General features: G+C 47.8%; 1 protein-coding gene across 1 annotated transcript; it reads right to left on the bottom strand.

Annotated features, from left to right (window-relative positions):
* Nucleotides 1-1,981: 1,981 nt before the first annotated feature.
* On the bottom strand, nucleotides 1,982-22,216 carry GTPBP3 (GTP binding protein 3, mitochondrial). Its single transcript, XM_053372271.1, has 9 exons — nucleotides 22,006-22,216; nucleotides 19,222-19,445; nucleotides 17,439-17,525; nucleotides 14,906-15,108; nucleotides 14,388-14,460; nucleotides 12,626-12,769; nucleotides 7,897-8,062; nucleotides 3,810-4,100; nucleotides 1,982-2,799 (listed from the first exon to the last, which is right to left on the bottom strand). Exons 1-9 carry the CDS (start codon nucleotides 22,071-22,073, stop codon nucleotides 2,568-2,570), a joined length of 1,488 nt encoding a protein of 495 aa, XP_053228246.1. The 5' UTR covers nucleotides 22,074-22,216; the 3' UTR covers nucleotides 1,982-2,567.
* Between the last annotated feature and the right edge of the window lie 17 nt (nucleotides 22,217-22,233).

The following is a 22,233-nucleotide window of genomic DNA, read 5'->3' as shown; positions in this document are numbered from 1 at the left end:
ATAAATCCCTCGTCATACATAAATCTCAGTTCTCAAAATAAACATCTGCCTCAATATAGAACTTCTCGTAACTATTTTATTAAAACATCATCCTGTTTCCTGCCCAGCATAAAATGCATAACCACTATTTTAACGAGCCTTTTAAAGTCTTTTAAATGTATGAAATCTGGAACATCAGTTGTCGTTTAGTCGTTTAGTCGTGTCCGCCTCTTCGTGACCCCCTGGACCAGAGCATGCCAGGCCCTCCTGTCTTCCACTGCCTCCCGCAGTTTGGTCAAACTCATGCTGGTAGCTTCAAGAACACTGTCCCACCATCTCGTCCTCTGTCGTCCCCTTCTCCTTGCGCCCTCCATCTTTCCCAACATCAGGGTCTTTTCCAGGGACTCTTCTCTTCTCATGAGGTGGCCAAAGTCTTGGAGCCTCAGCTTCAGGATCTGTCCTTCCCGTGAGCACTCGGGGCTGATTTCCCTAAGAATGGAGAGGTTTGATCTTCTTGCAGTCCATGGGACTCTCAAGAGTCTCCTCCAGCACCAGAATTCAAAAGCATCCATATTCTTCGGCGATCAGCCTTCTTGATGGTCCAGCTCTCACTTCCATACATCACTACTGGGAAAACCATAGCTTTAACTATACGGACCTTTGTTGGCAAGGTGATGTGTCTGCTTTTTAAGATGCTGCCTGGGTTTGTCATTGCTTTTCTCCCAAGAAGCAGGCATCTTTTAATTTCGTGACTGCTGTCACCATCTGCAGTGATCATGGAGCCCAAGAAAGTAAAGTCTCTTACTGCCTCCATTTCTTCCCCTTCTTTTTGCCAGGTGGTGATGGGACCAGTGGCCATGATCTTCGTTTTTTTGATATTGAGCTTCAGACCATATTTTGCGCTCTCCTCTTTCACCCTCATTAAAAGGTTCTTTAATTCCTCCTGACTTTCTGCCATCAATGTTGTGTCATCTGCATATCTGAGGTTGTTATTTCTTCCGGCAAGGGATTCATCCAGCCCAGCCTTTCACATGATGAATTCTGCATATAAGACCAAATTGCAAACATGCGCTGGATTATGGAGAAAGCTAGAGAGTTCCAGAAAGACATCTACTTCTGCTTCATTGACTATGCAAAAGCATTTGACTGTGTCAAGCACAGCAAACTATGGCAAGTTCTTAAAGAAATGGGAGTGCCTGATCACCTCATCTGTCTCCTGAGAAATCTCTATGTGGGACAAGAAGCTACAGTTAGAACTGGATATGGAACAACTGATGGGTTCAAAAATTGGAACATCAGTGCTCTGCCCCAAACATTGCTTTCCCTCTGCAAATCCTGCCCCCTGCCAGGACAGCTCTGTCGCTATCCCATCCATTGACAAGAGTCTCAAGGTCCCAAAATCTAATCAAGATGTTTTATAGATGGTACTTAACACCTACCAAAATAGCTAAAATGTAGAAGACAAAAACAAATCTGTGTTGAAGGTGTGGTAAAACAGAGGGGATACATGTTTGATGGACCTGCGAAAAAATCAAAAGCTTCTGGAACATAAGTGTATGACGAGCTTAAAAAAATGTTTAAGTATAACTTTATAAAAAATACAGAAGCTTTTCTACTAGGGATAACGGACGCAGGTATAGCAAGAGAAGATCAGAAAATATTCCTCTATGCCACAGGAGCGGCAAGGATCCTAATTGCTAAAAACTGGGAAAAAGAAATTGTGCCAACAAAAATGGAACGGCAAGACAAACTGTTAGAGTATATTGAACTGGCTAGATTAACAGAGGCAATCAGAGATCATACTAGACAAGAATTTCAAAAAGCATGGGGGAAATGCAGAGAATACTTCACAAAACAGTGCCCTAAAATACATACCTGGACTTGTTTCGATTAATGTCTGCAGGAGACTTTGTGGATATTTAAGTTATAATTAGAAAAATCTTAATCATTATTCATAAAGGAAACAGTTTATAAGAAGTAAATAAGGATGCCAGAAACAGGATAAAGGAAGTCTTTTATTTGGTTGTTTGTATTGTTGTATATTATGCTTGTTGTTTGTTTATGTTTGTGTCTGATGGGGGTGGATTTCTGTGTTGGGGTGGGGGGGTTGTGTTATGTTGTAAATAAAATTTCCAATAAAAAATTATTTTTTAAAAAAAAGAGTCTCAAGGTCCCTTTGCCCCAGCCAAAATATACTTCGAACCGCAGAACCACCCCCAGGCGCCAGATAGCGCCATGCTCCAGTTGCACCCGCCTCCAAAAGGTGGGATAAGATGCTCTCTGTTTGCCTCCGTCACTTAAAGGTAAAGGGTAAAGGGACCCCTGACCATTAGGTCCAGTGGTGGCCGACTCTGGGATTGCGGCGCTCATCTCGCTTTACTAGCCGAGGGAGCCGGCGTCCAGCTTCCGGGTCATGTGGCCAGCAGGACTAAGCCGCTTCTGGCGAACCAGAGCAGTGCACGGAAACGCCGATTACCTTCCCACCGGAGTGGTACCTATTTATCTACCTGCACTGGTGTGCTTTCGAACTGCTAGGTTGGCAGGAGCAGGGACCGAGCAACGGGAGCTCACCCCGTCGCGTCACTCCATCACTTGCCGATGCAAAAATCCTTGAAGATGAGCTCCAGGATCTCTTCAGACCCCACCTGTCCCGTCAGATGTCCCAGCAGTCGCCGGGCCTGCCGCAATTCCTCCGCGGCCAGAGCGAGGTCCACAGCCCGGTAGTGGCCAAAGCGCCCTAGGGCCTCTAGACATTTGGCTAAGCTGAGCTGGTGGCGCGCTTGCGTGGGGCTGGGGGAGCCTGCGAGAGGGTCGCCGCACCTGGAGGGCAAGGAGAGACATTTACTGTGGTTAGGTAAAAGGCTTTGTATGTACAGTGGTACCTCGGGTTACATATGTTTCAGGTTACAGACTCCGCTAACCCAGAAATAGCACCTCGGGTTAAGAACTTTGCTTCAGGATGAGAACAGAAATCATGCTCCGGCGTAGCGGCGGCAGCAGCAGGAGGCCCCATTAGCTAAAGTGGTCCTTCAGGTTAAGAACACTTTCAGGTTAAGAACAGACCTCCGGAACGAATTAAGTACTTAACCCGAGGTACCACTGTATAGGGGGAACTGCAAACCTAGGAAGCTGCCTTAAAAGGTAAAGGGACCCCTGACCATTAGGTCCAGTCATGGCCGACTCTGGGGTTGTGGCGCTCATGTTGCTTAGCCTACTTAACATTGCTTAGAAAAATAAGGATATGACAAGAATTTGTTTGTATTGTTTGTCTTTTCTGTTTGTGTTTTTTATTTGTGTTATAAAATGAATATTTTTTTCTTGAAAAAAATAAACCCAGTCAAGGGACGTGGGTGGCACTGTGGGTTAAACCACAGAGCCTAGGACTTGCCGATCAGAAGGTCGGTGGTTCGAATCCCCGCGACACGCTGAGCTCCCGTTGCTCAGTCCCTGCTCCTGCCAACCTAGCAGTTCGAAAGCACAAAGTGCAAGTAGATAAATAGGTACCGCTCCGGCGGGAAGGTAAACGGCGTTTCCGTGCGCTGCTCTGGTTCGCCAGAAGCAGCTTAGCCCTGCTGGCCACATGACCCAGAAGCTGTACGCCAGCTCCCTCAGCCAATAAAGCGAGATGAGCGCCGCAACCCCAGAGTCGGCCACGACTGGACCTAATGGTCAGGGGTCCCTTTACCTTTAAACCCAGTCAAAAGCACTGGTCCACTTGGCTCAGTGTTGCCAACACTGACCGGCTGCAGCTCTCCAGGGTTGCAGGCAAGAGGGGCAAGCCCAACCCAGCCCAGCCCATCCCTCATGGCTCCTTCTCTCCCCGTCCTCACATGTGCGCCAGCTGCTTCCCCAACACGCTCAAGAAGGTAGCGATCCCTTCTCCCGTTTTGCAAGAGAGAAAGCAGGCCGGCGCCAGATCCGAGTCGGCAAAGTTCGCCAGCAGATCCGCCCGTTCCTTGTCGCCAAGCAGGTCCATCTTGTTCAGAACCAGCAAGTACGGCCGGGTCCCTTTCGGATCGTCCGGCGGCAGGATGTCCAGCAAGGCAGGGACCAGTTGGTTAGGCTTCTGGGCCACTTCCGCTGCATCCAGGACGGCAAGAACGAGGTCAGCAACCTCCACCCTGCAGGGAATAGAGTGCCAGTTAAAAGCCTTAGCTCAGTGCAACAAAATACCGTATTTTTTGCTCTATAAGACTCACTTTTTCCCTCCTAAAAAGAAGAGGAAATGTGTGTGCGTCTTATGGAGCGAATGCAGGCTGCGCAGCTATCCCAGAAGCCAGAACAGCAAGAGGGATTGCTGCTTTCACCGCGCAGCGATCCCTCTTGCTGTTCTGAATTCTGAGATTCAGATTTTTTTTCTTCTTGTTTTCCTCCTCCAAAAACTAGGTGCGTCTTGTGGTCTGGTGCGTCTTATAGAGCGAAAAATACAGTATGTTTTATGGAATCGATGTCTTGAGCACACGAGCAAAGTCTGTCCTGGTAGGGAACTCCTCTCAACCTGCCAGCCAACACTGCAGAAGGAAAGACATTTAGTCTGGCTTTGGTGAAAAGCCTTTGATAATTTGGTACTGTCAGGTTTTTAATGTAAGCTGTTAACTTAAAGACATGCCCATATTGTACTCCTACTGCCAGCAGACTACAGACTGCGTGTGATCGAGATCGCAAGTCACTGTGTGCATTATCCCATAATCTTTGCTTTAACGTCTTTAGGGCACCTTCATAACCCAGGTAGTACAGTTGGGGGAGTGACAGACCAATACAAGTGGCTTTTTTAGCCATGGTTTTCTGCCATTTGTTGACAAATTCCTCATTGGTCAATTGTTGGTACAAACCCTTCCCTAGATCAAACACTGAAATCCTGAGCCAATGTTTTAGGTGAGTTGAAATTGGGCGTTCACCAGCTTCTAACAGAAGTATGGAGTTGGGGACACAGTTGGGTACCTGCAGCAGAGATCGTAGAAATTTTGCCTGAAAGCCATCTAGCTTTGGCAGGTCCCCATTTTGCCTGACATAAATGCTTGTTTAACCTGGAGGTAGGGTGTACGAATTGTGTATTGCTTTGTAACGATCTGTTGGGTCTCTGGACCGTAATAAAGGTTGATGATGATAAAAGCCTTAGCTCAGTGTTTCCTGAACTATGGTTTCCACCAGTCATTGGACTACAACTCCCATCACTGCTAGCTAGCAGGACCAGTGGTCAGGGATGTTGGGAGTTGTAGTCCAACGGCTGGAGACCCAAGTTTGAGAGGCACTGCAGCTATTTCCCAAGATTTCCTCCAGAGCTCTTCTGCCTGTGAACTTTGACACCCACGGCTCAACATGTTTTACATACTGTCATACCTTGGATCTCAAACGCCTTGCAAGTCGAACGTTTGAGCTCCCAAACACCGCAAACCGGAAGTGGCTGTTCTGGTTTGCGAACTATTTTTGGAAGCCGAACGTCCGACAGGGCTTCCGTGGCTTCCGATTGGCTGCAGAAGCTTCCCGCAGCCAATCAGAAGCCGTGCTTTGGTTTCCGAATTCCGCTTACCTTCCCGCCAGAGCGGTACCTATTTATCTACTTGCACTTTGATGTGCTTTCGAACTGCTAGGTTGGCAGGAGCTGGGACCGAGCAACGGGAGCTCACCCCGTCGCGGGGATTCAAACCTTAAACCCAGTCAAAAGAAAGATGACTATACGGATTCCATTCGACTTCCAAGGCATGACTGTAATTATATAGATGATTTTCAGGCAGATGAACAAAATGTAATGTGTATTTCACAGTAGCAATCAAGCTGAACATAAAACATGCCATTTGCATGCTGGTCCCCTAATCCATCCATTAAGTCAATCTCTTAATCACGAAAAGCTCTTCCGGCACCTGAACTGAAAGCAATCATAACAAATAAACCCCAATTGTCAAAATAAACTCTGCCTTATTCTATAACCTCTTTTCAATTCCTCTTCGGCTTTTAAAGATAAAGGTAAAGGGACCCCTGACAGTTAGGTCCAGTCGAAGACTCTGGGGTTGCGGCGCTCATCTTGCTTTACTGGCCGAGGGAGCCGGCGTACAGCTTCCAGGTCATGTGGCCAGCAGGACTAAGCCGCTTCTGGCGAACCAGAGCAGCGCACGGAAACGCCATTTACCTTCCCGCCGGAGTGGTACCTATTGATCTACTTGCACTTTGACGTGCTTTCGAACTGTAAGGTTGGCAGGCGCAGGGACCGAGCAACGGGAGCTCACCCCGTCACGGGGATTCGAACCGCCGACCTTCTGATCGGCAAGTCCTAGGCTCTGTAGTTTAACCCACAGCACCACCCACGTCCCAAACATTGCTTTGCTGTTCTTCTGCAGGCAGCAATCCCTCTTATTCCCAATTATTGGTAGCTATGTGTCCAAGCTTACGAGAGCAGACAGCAATGGTCGCTTCGAAATTTGCAAGGGCTCAAGGGTAAAGCAGCAGGTCCCAATCCATAAACACGTCTCCACATTCTGAAGCTCTGGAGAGCCACTGCCAGGGAGTGCAGACAATTTGACTCTGTATAAGAGAAGACTCCCTGGGAAAGATCCTGATGCTGGGAAAGATGGAGGGCACAAGGAGAAGGGGACGACGGAGGACGAGATGGTGGGACAGTGTTCTCGAAGCTACCAGCATGAGTTTGACCAACCTGCGGGAGGCAGTGGAAGACAGGAGGGCCTGGCATGCTCTGGTCCATGGGGTCACGAAGAGTTGGACACGACTAAACAACAACAACCTTGGTTCTCAAACGCCTTGGTACTGAAACTACTTGGAACCCAAACACTGCCAACACAGAAGTAAGTGTTCCGGTTTGCGAACTTTTTTTGGGAAGCCGAACATACTCCGTTTTGAGTGCAACGCTTCCATTCTGAGTGCCCCACTTTCATTTTGAGTGTTACGCTTCCGATTTGAGTGTTACAATGAGGTCTGCCTGTTTTTGCAATTTATTTTGCGTTTCTGTCTATGCGGCTCGTTTCGTTTCGTTTTTGTGACTGTGTATAACCCAGTTCAGCTACTGATGGATGGTGTGACTGCAGTAGATTGTTTATTGCTTTCATTTTATGGATCAATGGTCTCGTTAGAGAGTAAAATCCATGTTAAACTGCTGTTTCAGGGGTTGTTTTTAAAAGTCTGGAATGGATTAATGCGTTTTGCATTGCTTTCCATAGAAAAGCACGCCTTGGTTTTGGAATGCTTTGATTTTGGAACGGAATTCCGGAACAGATTAAGTTTGAGAACCAAGGTACCACTGTATTCCTAGCGAGTCTGCATTTGAACCAATGCATCTCACTAAACAGCATTTAGATTTCCAAGCTTTCCTTTGCATAAAAAATATTGGATATTCCACAAAAGAGGAAGGGTATCTTTTTATATGCGACGGCGGCAGCAAGAGTTTTGATCGCAGCAAAATGGAAGAGTAATGAAATCCCCTCTACAAGATTGGATCCAAAAGCTGACAGAATATGCCAAATTAGATGGTTTATCAGAAAAAATAAAGAATAAATCAAAACAGGAATTTGTCTCAAAATGGGAGGTTTTCAAAGAATATCTGAAAAATAAATATAGTAGTTCAAATTCTGTTGCAGCATTCGAGGAACTTCAGTAATAGTTGCAAGATAGATATAAGAAATTAGATTTATTAAGAATAAGTTTAATTATGATAAAAGTGTGTATTGGCAATAAGTAATATGAATTTGAAATATGGAATAGACGGGAGGTTGGGTCTGTAGTGTTAAGACCAATAGATGTTTTATTGTTTGCTAAGAAAATTATGTGTCTATGGTTATTCTTGTGTGTAATTTGGTATTTGTGGTTTTTTCCTTTTTTCTTGTTGTATCAATAAAGAACTTTATTTTTTAAAAAAATCATTGACAGCAAGAGAAGATACTGCCGCCGCCGCCGCCTTTTCCCACTCACCTCTGCCGAGCCCGGTTCACTCCCTCCATCTCAACAACATCGCTGGTGTCCCGCAGCCCTGCCGTGTCGCTCAGCACCACAGGGAACCCGCCGATGTTCAGCGCCGCCTCCACCACATCCCGTGTGGTCCCTGCTATGGGGGAAACAATGGCTGCCGGCTTCTGACCTGAGGGAGGACCACAGTTGAATTAGGGAGGGAAGGTAGACTTTAGAAGCAATCACCGATGCTCAGAAGGTGGGAAGAACACTGCAGCTGGATGAAGAAGAAGAGTTTGGATTTGATATCCCGCTTTATCACTACCCAAAGGAGTCTCAAAGCGGCTAACCATCTCCTTTCCCTTCCTCCCCCACAACAAACACTCTGTGAGGTGAGTGGGGCTGAGAGACTTCAGAGAAGTGTGACTGGCCCAAGGTCACCCAGCAGCTACATGTGGAGGAGCGGGGAAGCAAACCCGGTTCACCAGATTACAAGTCCACCGCTCTTAACCACTACACCACACTGGCTTTCGGGCCACACTGGATCAGGCCAAAGGTGGCCCGTCCAGTCCAGCGGCCTGTCTTCACAGCGGCCAACAAGATGCCCCTAATTATAGGAAGCCCACAAACAGAACCTGAATAAAAAAAGGTAAAAGGTAAAGGACCCCCGGACGGTTAAGTCTAGTCAAAGACGACTATGAGGTTGCGACGCTCACCTCACTTTCAGCCTGAGGGAGCCGGCATTTGTCCACAGACAGCTTTCCGGGTCATGTAGCCAGCAGGACTAAACAGCATCTGGTGCAACGGGACACCGTGACAGAAACCAGAGCGCATGGAAATGCCGTTTACCTTCCCGCCGCAATGGTACCTATTAATCTACTTGCCCTGGTGTGCTTTGGAACTGCTAGGTTGGCAGGAGCTGGGACGGAGCAACGGGAGCTCACTCCGTCGCGGGGAATCGAACCGCCGACCTTCCGATTGGCAAGCCCAAGAGGCTCGGTGGTTTAGACCACAGCGCCACCCGCGTCCCACTGAACTTCCCTCTACTTGTGCGGCAGTGAACTCCACTTGCGATTCTCAACCACTGGGGTTCTTCGGAGGCATTTACGGTGTTGGCAAAAGCAACCGTATGAAGAGGGAGCTGGGGATTATTATTATAATTAATCCATCCAGAGAACCAGCAATTAGCATAATGATCTAGAGCACAAAGGGGCAGAGGTGGCGGATGGGTTTGGGCAGCAAGCCGTTTAGATGGCAGAATCCCCAACTCGGCTGCAGCCCCACTGGGATAAAAAAATAAATCAGTCCTCCCCAAAACAGGGAAGAGAAATTTAGAAGGTTCTCTGTAAAGCATTAATAATGATGATGATGATGATGATGATGATGATGATATTTATACCCTGCCCATCTGGCTGGGCTTCCCCAGCCACTCTGGGCAGCTTCCAAAAAAATATTAAAATACTATAATACATCAAACATTAAAAGCTTCCCTAAACAGGGCTGCCTTCAGATGTCTTCTAAAAGTCTGGTAGTTGTTTTCCTCTTTGACATCTGGTGGGAGGGCGTTCCACAGGGAGGGCACCACTGCCAAGAAGGCCCTCTGCCTGGTTCCCTGTAACCTCAGTTCTCGCAGTGAGGGAACAGCCAGAAGACCTCGGAGGTGGACCTCAGTGTCCAGGCTGGACGATGGGGGTGGAGACGCTCCTTCAGGTATACTGGGCCCAGGCCGTTTAGGGCTTTAAAGGTCAGCACCAACACTTTGAATTGTGCTCAGAAACATCCTGAGAGCCAATGTAGGTCTTTCAAGACCGGTGTTATACGGTCTCGGCGGCCGCTCCCAGTCACCAGTCTGGCTGCCACATTCTGGATTAGTTGTAGTTTCCGGGTCACCTTCAAAGGTAGCCCCACGTAGAGCGCGTTGCAGTAGTCCAAGCAGGAGATAACCAGAGCATGCACCACTCTGGCGAGACAGTCCGCAGGCAGGGAGGGTCTCAGCCTACGTACCAGATGGAGCTGGTAAACAGCTGCCCTGGACACAGATTTGACCTGCGCCTCCATGGACAGCGGTGAGTCCAAAATGACTCCCAGGCTGCGCACCTGGTCCTTCGGGGGCACAGTTGCCCCATTCAGGACCAGGGAATCCTCCACACCTGCCCGCCTCCTGTCCCCCCAAAACAGTACTTCTGTCTTGTCAGGATTCAACCTCAATCTGTTAGCCGCCATCCATCCTCCAACCGCCTCCAGACAAGGGGTGGGGGCTGTATGACTTCCTTGCCACCTTCAGCAGCTCTAGTTTAAAAGGTTTCTGAAGGAAGTTGGGCAGGGGAGAAACCCCTCTGCCCCCCGAATCTGTGCGGAGCCAGTGCTGCCAGCCAGAGTTGACATTACTGGACTATGTGACTGTACAAAGCATTACAAGCAAATATCAACAGCTGCAGGGACACGGGTTGCGCTGTGGTCTAAACCGCTGAGCCTCTTGGGCTTGCCGATCAGAAGGTCGGCGGTTCAAATCCCCGCGACGGGGTGAGCTCCCGTTGCTCAGTCCCAGCTCCTGCCCACCTAGCAGTTCAAAAGTACAAAGTGCAAGTAGATAAATAGGTACCACTCCGGCGGGAAGGTAAACGGCATTTCCGTGTGCTGCTCTGGTTTCGCCAGAAGCAGCTTAGTCCTGCTGGCCACATGACCCGGAAGCTGTACGCCGGCTCCCTCGGCCAGTAAAGCGAGATGAACGCCGCAACCCCAGAGTCGGCCACGACTGGACCTAATGGTCAGGGGTCCCTTTACCTTTCTCAACAGCTGCACTCTCCTTATTTAGGCAAAAGGGGCCATTAGCAGTAGTGATTCACAGCTGGTTTTGATGCTGCGTTTTAAACAGCGGCCTGCCCCGAGAAGCGAGGGTGACGGTCAGGTGATAAATCAAATTATTATTGTTGAAAATTAAGGACTTGCTTTGCATTTTAATATTTTAATGTTTCAATATTTTAATGTTGCATTTTAATCTCGTTTCTAAGTTGTATTCATTCAGCTTGTTTTTATTATTGCTTGTTAGCCACCCTGAGCCCGGCCTTGGCTGGGGAGGGCGGGGTATAAATAAAAAATATGATGATGATGATGATGATGATGATGATGCAGGAGGTACGAGGTTCAATCCCCAGCATCCTGTATATTAAAAAAAGGATGCAGGCATCTTTCTGTACAAGTCCCTGGAGAAGTTCAGCATCACTGGGAGTAGGTAATACAGTCGTACCTTGGAAGTCGAACAGGATCCGTTCCGGAAGTCCGTTCGACTTCCAAAACTAAAGCACGGCTTCTGATTGGCTATGGGAAGAGTTTGTATTTGATATCCCGCTTTCATCACTGTCTGAAGGAGTCTCAAAGCGGCTAACATTCTCCTTTCCCTTCCTCCCCCATAACAAACACTCTGTGAGGTGAGTGGGGCTGAGAGACTTCAGAGAAGTGTGAGTAGCCCAAGGTCACCCAGCAGCTGCATGTAGAGGAGCAGGGATGCGAACCCGGTCCACCAGATTATGAGTCTGTCGCTCTTAACCACCACACCACACTGGCTCACTCCTGCAGCCAATCAGAAGCCCCATCGGACATTCAGCTTCCAAAAATAGTTTGCAAACCGGAACAGTCACTTCTGGGTTTGCGGCGTTCGGGAGCCAAAACGTTCGAGAACTAAGCTGTTCGAAAACCAGTGATTCTGTCTCCTTTCACACTTTCAGTGGTGAGCCCCTTGGGGCAGGGAACTCTAGTTTTTGGTTTAGTCTTTGCGTATGTTACTTTGTAGGATGCCATGTAAATCAGGCCTCTAAAGTAGAGACATCACCTTACCAACAAAGGTCCGTATAGTAAAAGCTATGGTTTTCCCAGTAGTGATGTATGGAGGTGAGAGCTGGACCATAAAGAAGGCTGATCGCCGAAGAATGGATGCTTTTGAATTCTGGTGCTGGAGGAGACTCTTGAGAGGCCCATGGACTGCAAGAAGATCAAACCTCTCCATTCTGAAGGAAATCAGCCCTGAGTGCTCACTGGAAGGACAAATCCTGAAGCTGAGGCTCCAAGACTTTGGCCACCTCATGAGAAGAGAAGACTCCCTGGAAAAGACCCTGATGTTGGGAAAGATGGAGGGCGTAAGGAGAAGGGGACGACGGAGGACGAGATGGTTGGACAGTGTTCTCGAAGCTACCAGCATGAGTTTGACCAAACTGCGGGAGGCAGTGGAAGACAGGAGGGCCTGGCGTGCTCTGGTCCAGGGGGTCACAAAGAGGCGGACACGACTAAACAACAACATGTAAATCAGGCCAGTCATGCAGATCAGGACTGAAAACATTGTTCTTTGCTAAATTTCTATCCCCTTGTTCCTCTCAAAGGAGCCCAGGATGGCAAAGATACAAAACAGCAGAATATACCGTATTTTTTGCTCTATAAGACTCACTTTTTCCCTCCTAAAAAGTAAGGGAAAATGTGTGTGCGTCTCATGGAGCGAATGCAGGCTGCGCAGCTATCCCAGAAGCCAGAACAGCAAGAGGGATTGCTGCTTTCACTGCGCAGCGATCCCTCTTGCTGTTCTGGCTTCTGAGATTCAGAATATTTTCTTTCTTGTTTTCCTCCTCCAAAAACTAGGTGCGTCTTATGGTCTGGTGCGTCTTATAGAGCGAAAAATGCGGTAATTGAGGAGCCCCAACTTTTTTTCCCATTCACGCCATGCCCAAAGAACTCCCCGCCATCACCCAATGTCCTTCCTGCTCACATAGGTGGTTGAGGAGGCTGCTTTTCCCAGCGTTGGTGGGCCCTGCGATCACCACATGGACTCCGTCCCTCAGCCTCTCGCCGCGGCGGCCATCTTGCAAGTGCTCCCGCAGTTCCTTCTCCAACGCCTCAACGGCCTCTTCCACTGTGAAGAAGTCGGAAGGAAGAAATAAAAGCCAGAGCCTCTCTGATTATGGCTATTGTCTCAAAACTGCACATTCCCACCCCAAAAAAACTTACCTTCCTGGCTTTCCAATGCTTTTCCTTCCCCCAGCCATGAGGACCAGCACCTTTCACATTTTATTTTATTTTATTGACTTTCCAATAAAAAACATCCAATTAAATATCCAATCATATTGCTTCAAATAAAAAACTAAAAAAAAAGATCAAATTATAGTCCAAATTGTATTTGTTAATTTTTGGGGGCTCCCCACGGTCTGGATCTCTGGAGCATATCTCCACATCTTAGTTCTGCTTCTCTTTGTTATTTCCGTATTTTCCACTTCTCGATATTAAAGGTAAAGGTACCCCTGATCATTAGGTCCAGTCGCAGACGACTCTGGGGTTGCGGCGCTCATGTCGCTTTATTGGCCGAGGGAGTACAGTTTCTGGGTCGTGTGGCCAGCAGGACTGAGCCGCTTCTGGCGAACCAGAGGAACGCACGGAAACGCCGTTTACCTTCCCGCCGGAGTGGTACCTATTTATCTACTTGCACTTTGACGTGCTTTCGAACTGCTAGGTTGGCAGGAGCAGGGACCGAGCAACGGGAGCTCACCCTGTTGAGGGGATTCGAACGGCCGACCTTCTGATCGGCAAGTCCTAGGCTCTGTGGTTTAACCCACAGCGCCACCCGTGTCCCTTGTGCCGAACAGACGCAGGCACAAAAATATCACAATTATTATTTATTAGATTTGTCGGCCGCTCTTCCAACCGCAGAACCCAGGGTGGTTCACAGCAGGAAAATGCAAGATAGCAAAACACACAATGCATAAGGATGTGCTTTCATTGCTCAGCTATAATCCAGGGTCCTAGTCCTTTGGAAGGAATCTTTCTTTTGAGTCTTTGTTCTCCAGCAACCGGGAGCCAAGAGAGCTGGTCTGTTAGGGTGCTGTCCCCTTGCACTTTGACGTGCTTTTGAACTGCTAGGTTGGCAGGAGCAGGGACCGAGCAACAGGAGCTCACCCCATTGCGGGGATTCGAACCGCCGACCTTCTGATCGGCAAGTCCTAGGCTCTGTGGTTTAACCCACAGCGCCACCCATGTCCCACCAAAAGACTAAAATAAAAAAGATCAAATTATAGCCCAAATTGTATTTATTAATTTCTTGGGGCTCCCCACGGTCTGGATCTCTGGAGCATATCTCCGCATCTTAGTCCTGCTTCTCCTTGTTGTTTCTGTATTTTCCACATCTCGATATTAACGCTTGGTAATTTTTTGTCTCTGGGTCCAGAATTCCCATTCATGTCAAACACTTTCATCTGCTGAATATAGCTTTGTTAATATAAAGTTTTTCCAGCTGCCTTTTTATCAGCTCAGCTTCGTCTGATTCCGTTCCAATTCCGGGATGTTGTCCAAATCTGTTATCTTTGATGGCGCAGCAACTCATTAATTCTCCAACCTTTTATTTTAAAAGCAGGGCGGCATCCTTGCGAATGTAGCTGCGCTTCTATCGCTGCCGTTGGGGCCAAACCATTGAGAGGTCAACATTTATTTGGGCGTAGGAGGAAGGGTTCTAAGTGGGGTCACCTCCATGGCAGGCTTACCTTGAGCAAGCACCCCCTCCTCAATGTTGTCGTCCTCGCTGAAGTCAATGTAGGCTTCAAGGTGGGCCAAGGCCTGCAGGAACGAAAAAAGGTAAGCAGCTCCTTTTATTGGTCAGAGAGGAGAGAGTAATTATGTAAAAAGGTAAAGGGAGCCCTGACAGGTCCAGTCACAAACGACTCTGGGGTTGCAGCGCTCATCTCGCTTTACTGGCCGAGGGAGCCGGCGTACAGCTTCCAGGTATGTGGCCAGCAGGACTAAGCCGCTTCTGGCGAACCAGAGCAGTGCACGGAAACGCCGTTTACCTTCCCGCTGGAGCGGTACCTATTTATCTACTTGCACTTCATGCTTTCGAACTGCTAAGTTGGCAGGAGCTGGGACCGAGCAACGGGAGCTCACCCTGTCGCGGGGATTCGAACCGCCGACTTTCTGATTGGCAAGTCCTAGGCTCAGTGGTTTAACCCACAGCGCCACCCGCGTCCCTGCTTTTTCACCCAGTAAGTGACCCCAATTCCCTTGCCTTTGTGAGGGTGTCGCTCCAACGGCGGTAGAGCCGCCCCAAGTCCCCTTCCATCTGGCGGAGAGCCTGCCGACGCTGGCTTTCCGTCTCGGCATGAATCAAGTCCCCTAGGCCTTCCGCCTCGGTCAAGTCCAGCTTGCCGTTCTGGAAGGCCCGTTTGGTGAACTCCCCGGGTTCGGCAAGGCGCAGCAGAGGGAGGCAGCCTGGAACCAAGAGAAGAGGCCTTCCTATTAAAAGCTTCTGGGAAATGATCTATAATGAACTGAAGAATCATAGAATCATAGAGTTGGAAGAGACCACAAGGGCCATTGAGTCCAACCCCCTGCCAAGCAGGAAACACCATCAGAGCACTCCTGACATATGGTTGTCAAGCCTCTGCTTAAAGACCTCCAAAGAAGGAGACTCCACCACACTCCTTGGCAGCAAATTCCACTGTCAAACAGCTCTTACTGTCAGGAAGTTCTTCCTAATGTTTAGGTGGAATCTTCTTTCCTGCAGTTTGGATCCATTGCTCCGTGTCCGCTTCTCTGGAGCAGCAGAAAACAACCTTTCTCCCTCCTCTATGTGACATCCTTTTATATATTTGAACATATATTTGACGAAAATGTTTAAAGTAACCTTTGCTTTTAAAAACCCCCCAAAAGCTTTCTTACTAGGATTGATGGGAACTGAACTCCCTGAAGAATGAATGAGAATGAATTTTATTATTACAGTCACAGACCAGTTCCGGCTCACTTACAATATCAAGAAAATCATAAAACACAACAGGAATACATTGAATTGCAACTGGGTATAACACAGACAATTCAGATATAGTGGCAGTTAAAAATATATATTAGATCTTGATCACTAAAATATAAGCTAAAATTGTCATTTAAAACCTTAATCATTTTGGTAATACAGCTTATTCCCTAAGTTTTATGGCAGTCGCACAGAATTTGGCCACCCTGAGCGTGACCTCTAGATCCTTGTTCTCTACCAGGAGTTTTAGACCCTGAAAACTCCCTGAAGAACAGAAGAAAATATTTATGTATGCTACAACAGCCGCCCGAATATTGTTAGACCAAAGATGGAAGGAAGAAAAGATATCGACGAAAGAAGAATGGCAAATCAAGCAAATGGACTATGCAGAAACGGCAAAATTAGCAGCCAAAGCTCAGAGACTATGACAACGAGAAGTTTAAGAAAGAGTGGGAATTGTTTATTGTTTATGTGCAGAAATACTGCAAACAGGTTTGATACCTTGGCAGGATTTCAAGTTAATGCTTGCAACCAGTAGAAAATTAGAGAGAGAAAACACTGGAAATAATAATTAGAAAAGTACAGTGGTACCTCTCCTTACATTCATCTCCAGTTACATATACTTTGGGATACGCACACAGCAAACCTGGAAGTATTTTTCCGGGTTTTGCCGCGCACACATGCGCAGAAGCGCTCTACCGCACTGCACACATGCACAGAACAGGCACCTCCCGTTGCGGAAACCCCAGGATCCGACCGGAGCTCCGGAACGGATCCCGTCTGCAACCGGAGGTACCACTGTGTAAGTATGGAAATGCAGAAGAATTTGGATTATATATAAAGGAACCAGAAGAGGGTATGGAGGGAAGTCTAGCGATTCAAAGAATCTTAAAGAGAAGATTTGTGATAATGTGATGGGATGTATTTGTATAAATGGCCACTGGTCCCATCACCTCCTGGCAAATAGAAGGGGAAGAAATGGAGGCAGTGAGAGATTTTACTTTCTTGGGCTCCATGATCACTGCAGATGGTGACAGCAGTCATGAAATTAAAAGACGCCTGCTTCTTGGGAGAAAAGCAATGACAAACCTAGACAGCATCTTAAAAAGTAGAGACATCACCTTGCCGACAAAGGTCCATGTAGTTCAAGCTATGGTTTTCCCAGCAGTGATGTATGAAAGTGAGAGCTGGACCATAAAGAAGGCTGATCGCCGAAGAATGGATGCATTTGAATTCTGGTGCTGGAGGAGACTCTTGAGAGTCCCATGGACTGCAAGAAGATCAAACCTCTCCATTCTGAAGGAAATCAGCCCTGAGTGCTCACGGGAAGGACAGATCCTGAAGCTGAGGCTCCAAGACTTTGGCCACCTCATGAGAAGAGAAGACTCCCTGGAAAAGACCCTGATGTGGGGAAAGATGGAGGGCACAAGGAGAAGGGGACGACGGAGGACGAGATGGTGGGACAGTGTTCTCGAAGCTACCAGCATGAGTTTGACCAAACTGGGGGAGGCAGTGGAAGACAGGAGGGCCTGGCGTGCTCTGGTCCATGGGGTCACGAAGAGTCGGACACGACTGAACGACTAAACAACAACATTTGTATAAATCTAGATCCGGTAGAAATGTGAGTTAATTTTTGTTTTCAATTGTGAAAACGTAAATGTGGAAAATTAATTAAAATATTTTTATTTTTTTTACAAAAAGCAACAAGAGAAGAGGTCTTCAAAACAGGGTCCTTCAGCCCAAGTCACCCAGCCTAACAAAGTCAGTTTGGAACACAGGTAGTAAGACACACCCAAAGCCTTCAAGACGCCGCTCACCACAGCCGGCCCTCCGTGGACATGGAACTCTGCGCTGTCTTCACCCGTGAAACTGCCCGGCCCTGAAAAACAACAACAAGACAGCGCTTGGGATTAATTACCCCTTTGCCGCCTGCTGCCCCTAGGTGCCCCATGCGAGGAAAAGCCAGGGCAGAAATTTAAACAATGATTACTATAATTGCCGCGCCGGACAGAGAGGAGGCAAAGAATTGGAAGAGGAGTCATAAGACGCTAAGAAGTCCATGTGGGGTCAGGCCAAAGGGAGCCCCATCTACACCAGCAGCCAAAATTGGGGAAAGCTTTTGGGGAAAGTGTGTTCCTGAGATTTCATAGCTCATAACACCCAATTGGCTCTCTAAACACTCATGCTCACTGGCTACATTCAGATGAAGGAAAACTACTGCATATCAACCTTAAGTGAGTTGTGCTTCCTCTTTCTGGTTATTTGGCTATAGCTTTTGATAGAATTTATGAGGTTAAACCACAGAGCCTAGGGCTTGCCGATCAGAAGGTCGGCGGTTCGAATCCCCGCAATGACGGGGTGAGCTCCCGTTGCTCGGTCCCTGCTCCTGCCAACCTAGCAGTTCGAAAGCACGTCAAAGTGCAAGTAGATAAATAGGTACCACTCCGGCGGGAAGGGAAACTTTAAAGCAATGCTTTAAGTTATGAATTTTTTTATTTTTTTCATACTGAAATGTAATGAAATGAAATGAAATGTAATGTAATGTAATGAAATATGGAAAACCTAATAAAAAAAGATAATAAAACATAACTTTAAAATAGGCAACCTCCATCAAAAAAGTAACATTCAACAATCATTAGAATAGTATAAAATAATAATATCAACATATAAAAGTTAAAGAGAAATCCACTCAACAGTTACAAGAATATCTAAACTACAGTGGTACCTCGGGTTACATACTCTTCAGGTTACATACGCTTCAGGTTACAGACTCCACTAACCCAGAAATATTACCTCGGGTTAAGAACTTTGCTTCAGGATGAGAACAGAAATTGTGCTCTGGTGGCAGCGGGAGGCCCCATTAGCTAAAGTGGTACCTCAGGTTAAGAACAGTTTCAGGTTAAGAACGGACCTCCAGAATGAATTAAGTACTTAACCCGAGGTACCACTGTATTATTGTTATCAAAAGGCAAGTGAGAACGGGGGTGGGGGGTGACGGAAGGAGAGAGAAATGGGGGTGATCAATAGCAGGGGGTCCGAAAGAGGGAGCTAAAGCTGGTGCAGCAATAAAACCGCCCGCACACCTGCAAAGCTAAGCAGGGTCAAATATGATGTAGGGTACCACTGTACTATACTTGATTCTGACCAAACTAAGCCGCCTTGTAGCTCAAATCTGACCCCTGATTTCATATACAGTGGTACCTCAGGTTACATATGCTTCAGGTTACATACGCTTCAGGTTACAGACTCCGCTAACCCAGAAATAGTACCTCGGGTTAAGAACTTTGCTTCAGGATGAGAACAGAAATCGTGCAGCGGCGGCAGCAGGAGGCCCCATTAGCTAAAGTGGTGCTTCAGGTTAAGAACAGTTTCAGGTTAAGTCCGGACCTCCGGAACGAATTAAGTACTTAACCCGAGGTACCACTGTATAATCAATAAAACAACGGCAAGCCACAATACAACACACATTGAGAAGCAGAGGGTAGGGCAAGGCAGGTGGAAAGACGCCTTGCTTGATGGAGTCTCTCCCTTCACCCTCACAGATACATTCAGCGCAGGTGCCCAGATCCGCTCACCTGGGAACCACAAGACGAGGCCGCGGTCCAGGGTTTCGGCAGACCGGGGGTCGCAGATCGGCCGCAGCGTGGCCACTCTCGGAAGAGGCACCTCCCCCCTCGTCAGGCGGACCAGGGCCATGCTGCTGGCCGGGCCGCTGGTTCGAATCACGGCCACCCCGCATTTCCCCTGGCCCGAAGACAGCGCAAAGATGGTGTCCCTCTTCGCGGCTCGGCAACACGACCTGCGGTGGAAGGAAATGGGACAGGTGAGATGGCTGGCGAGCGTCAGAACTGCCAAGCAGCAGCTGGGTCGGGCCAAAGGGAGCCCATCTAGTCCAGCCTCCTGTTTTTACAGTACCAGGAGAAGCCCACAAGCTGGACCTAAGTGCAAGAGTAGCAACTCTCCCCTACTTGTGATTTTCAGCAACTGGTATTCAGAAGCATTTACTGCCTATAGCAGTAAAGACAGCATCTTAAAAAGCAGAGACATCACCTTGCCAACAAAGGTCCGTATAGTCAAAGCTATGGTTTTCCCAGTAGTGATGTATGGAAGTGGTACCACTGTGTAAGTATAGAAATGCAGAAGAATTTGGATTATATATAAAGGAACCAGAAGAGGGTATGGAGGGAAGTCTAGCGATTCAAAGAATCTTAAAGAGAAGATTTGTGATAATGTATTTGTATAAATGGCCACTGGTCCCATCACCTCCTGGCAAATAGAAGGGGAAGAAATGGAGGCAGTGAGAGATTTTACTTTCTTGGGCTCCATGATCACTGCAGATGGTGACAGCAGTCATGAAATTAAAAGACGCCTGCTTCTTGGGAGAAAAGCAATGACAAACCTAGACAGCATCTTAAAAAGTAGAGACATCACCTTGCCAACAAAGGTCCGTATAGTAAAAGCTCTGGTTTTCCCAGTAGTGATGTACGGAGGTGAGAGCTGGACCATAAAGAAGGCTGATCGCCGAAGAATTGATGCTTTTGAATTCTGGTGCTGGAGGAGACTCTTGAGAGTCCCATGGACTGCAAGAAGATCAAACCTCTCCATTCGGAAGGAAATCAGCCCTGAGTGCTCACTGGAAGGACAGATCCTAAAGCTGAGGCTCCAAGACTTTGGCCACCTCATGAGAAGAGAAGACTCCCTGGAAAAGACCCTGATGTTGGGAAAGATGGAGGGCACAAGGAGAAGGGGGCGACAGAGGACGAGATGGCGGGACAGTGTTCTCGAAGCTGCGAACATGAGTTTGACCAAACTGCAGGAGGCAGTGGAAGACAGGAGGGCCTGGCGTGCTCTGGTCCAGGGGGTCACGAAGAGGCGGACATGACTAAGCGACAACAACAACAAACAGTAGAGACAGCCATTGCAGCTGGAGCTTCTTTTCCACCATGGATTTCCCTGCTTCTCTTGAAAAGGCATATATAAGACTTTATTTAATCAATTTCATTTATTTATTTGTTTATTCATTCATACATACATATCCCACCCATCCGACTGGGTTGCCCCAGCCACTCTGGGCAGCCTCCAACACGTATAAAAACATCAGACATGAACAGTAACAACCTGATCCAATACAAAAAGTAACAAGAACTTTAAAATAAACAGCAAAGCAACATTCAACAACAAATTTTTACTGAATTTATACCTTGGCCTTCCTCGCAAAGAAGCCAAAGGGGTGGCAAATAGATAACAGAACTCAAAAACCAAATGCCAAACATTATAAAGCAGTTTTACGATTCCGAAAACCAACTCAAAGCTGTTAATAGTTTGAAACATTCTAAGGCCGGTTTTAAACGTTCTTCAGCTGCATAGCTCAGTTGTTTAGAGCATGGTGTGTGTGGCAGTGAGCGCCCTATTGCAACAGTTTAATAAAGATCAGGCTTACTAGCTGCTTTGCTTCTCAATATTCTCTGGTTGGCCTCTGTAATTTTTCTCCTACCGATAGAGAACCTACAAAAGGACTCTATATGGGCTCTTGGGTACCCCATAAGGGATAAAGGGGCAGTTTTTCTTATAACAGGGGGTTGAATTCTGGTGCTGGAGGAGACTCTTGAGAGTCCCATAGACTGCAAGAAGATCAAACTTCTCCATTCGGAAGGAAATCAGCCCTGAGTGCTCACTGGAAGGACAGATCCTGAAGCTGAGGCTCCAGTACTTTGGCCACCTCATGAGAAGAGAAGACTCCCTGGAAAAGACCCTGATGTTGGGAAAGATGGAGGGCGCAAGGAGAAGGGGACGACAGAGGATGAGATGGTGGGATAGTGTTCTCGAAGCTGCCAGCATGAGTTTGACCAAACTGCGGGAGGCAGTGGAAGACAGGAGTGCCTGGCGTGCTCTGGTTCAGGGGGTCACGAAGAGTCGGACATGACTAAACGACTCAACAACAACAACAGTTTTGTCCTACCGATAGAGAACCTACAAAAGGACTCTATATGGGCTCTTGGGTACCCCATAAGAGCAGTTTTTCTTATAACAGGGGGTTAGGGAATCCAGATCCTGAAGCTGAGGCTCCAAGACTTTGGCCACCTCATGAGAAGAGAAGACTCCCTGGACAAGATCCTGATGCTGGGAAAGATTGAGGGAACAAGGAGAAGGGGACGACAGAGGACGAAGCTACAAACATGAGTCTGACCAAACTGCGGGAGGAAGTGGAAGACAGGAGGGCCTGGCGTGCTCTGGTCCAGGGGGTCACGAAGAGGCGGACACGACTAAACGACTCAACAACAACAAAGAAATGCAACCGCTGGCAATTGCTGCGCCTGGAGAAAGCTACTCTGCGCGCACACCCACCCACAGCCACCTACCTGCAGAACACCTTGGAGGTGCCAGGATTCCTCGCAAACAACAGCCTCCCCTGCAAGGCACTCCACATGACCCTCAAGCAAGTCACTGGTGCAAAGCTCCGCCTCCCGCAAGCACGCTTGCCCCCTTCCCAGGCTCCATCCTGCGCGCAACCTATTGCATGAATGAGCGCAGCCTTTTGCAAGCTCCCCTTGCCAGCACGGCAGTGACGCACGCTTTCGGCTTCAACT

Source organism: Podarcis raffonei, chromosome 18 (assembly GCF_027172205.1).
Source record: "Podarcis raffonei isolate rPodRaf1 chromosome 18, rPodRaf1.pri, whole genome shotgun sequence".
Lineage (NCBI taxonomy): Eukaryota > Metazoa > Chordata > Lepidosauria > Squamata > Lacertidae > Podarcis > Podarcis raffonei.
Note: the sequence above shows the minus strand (reverse complement) of the source record. Positions and strands in the feature narration are given on the sequence as shown.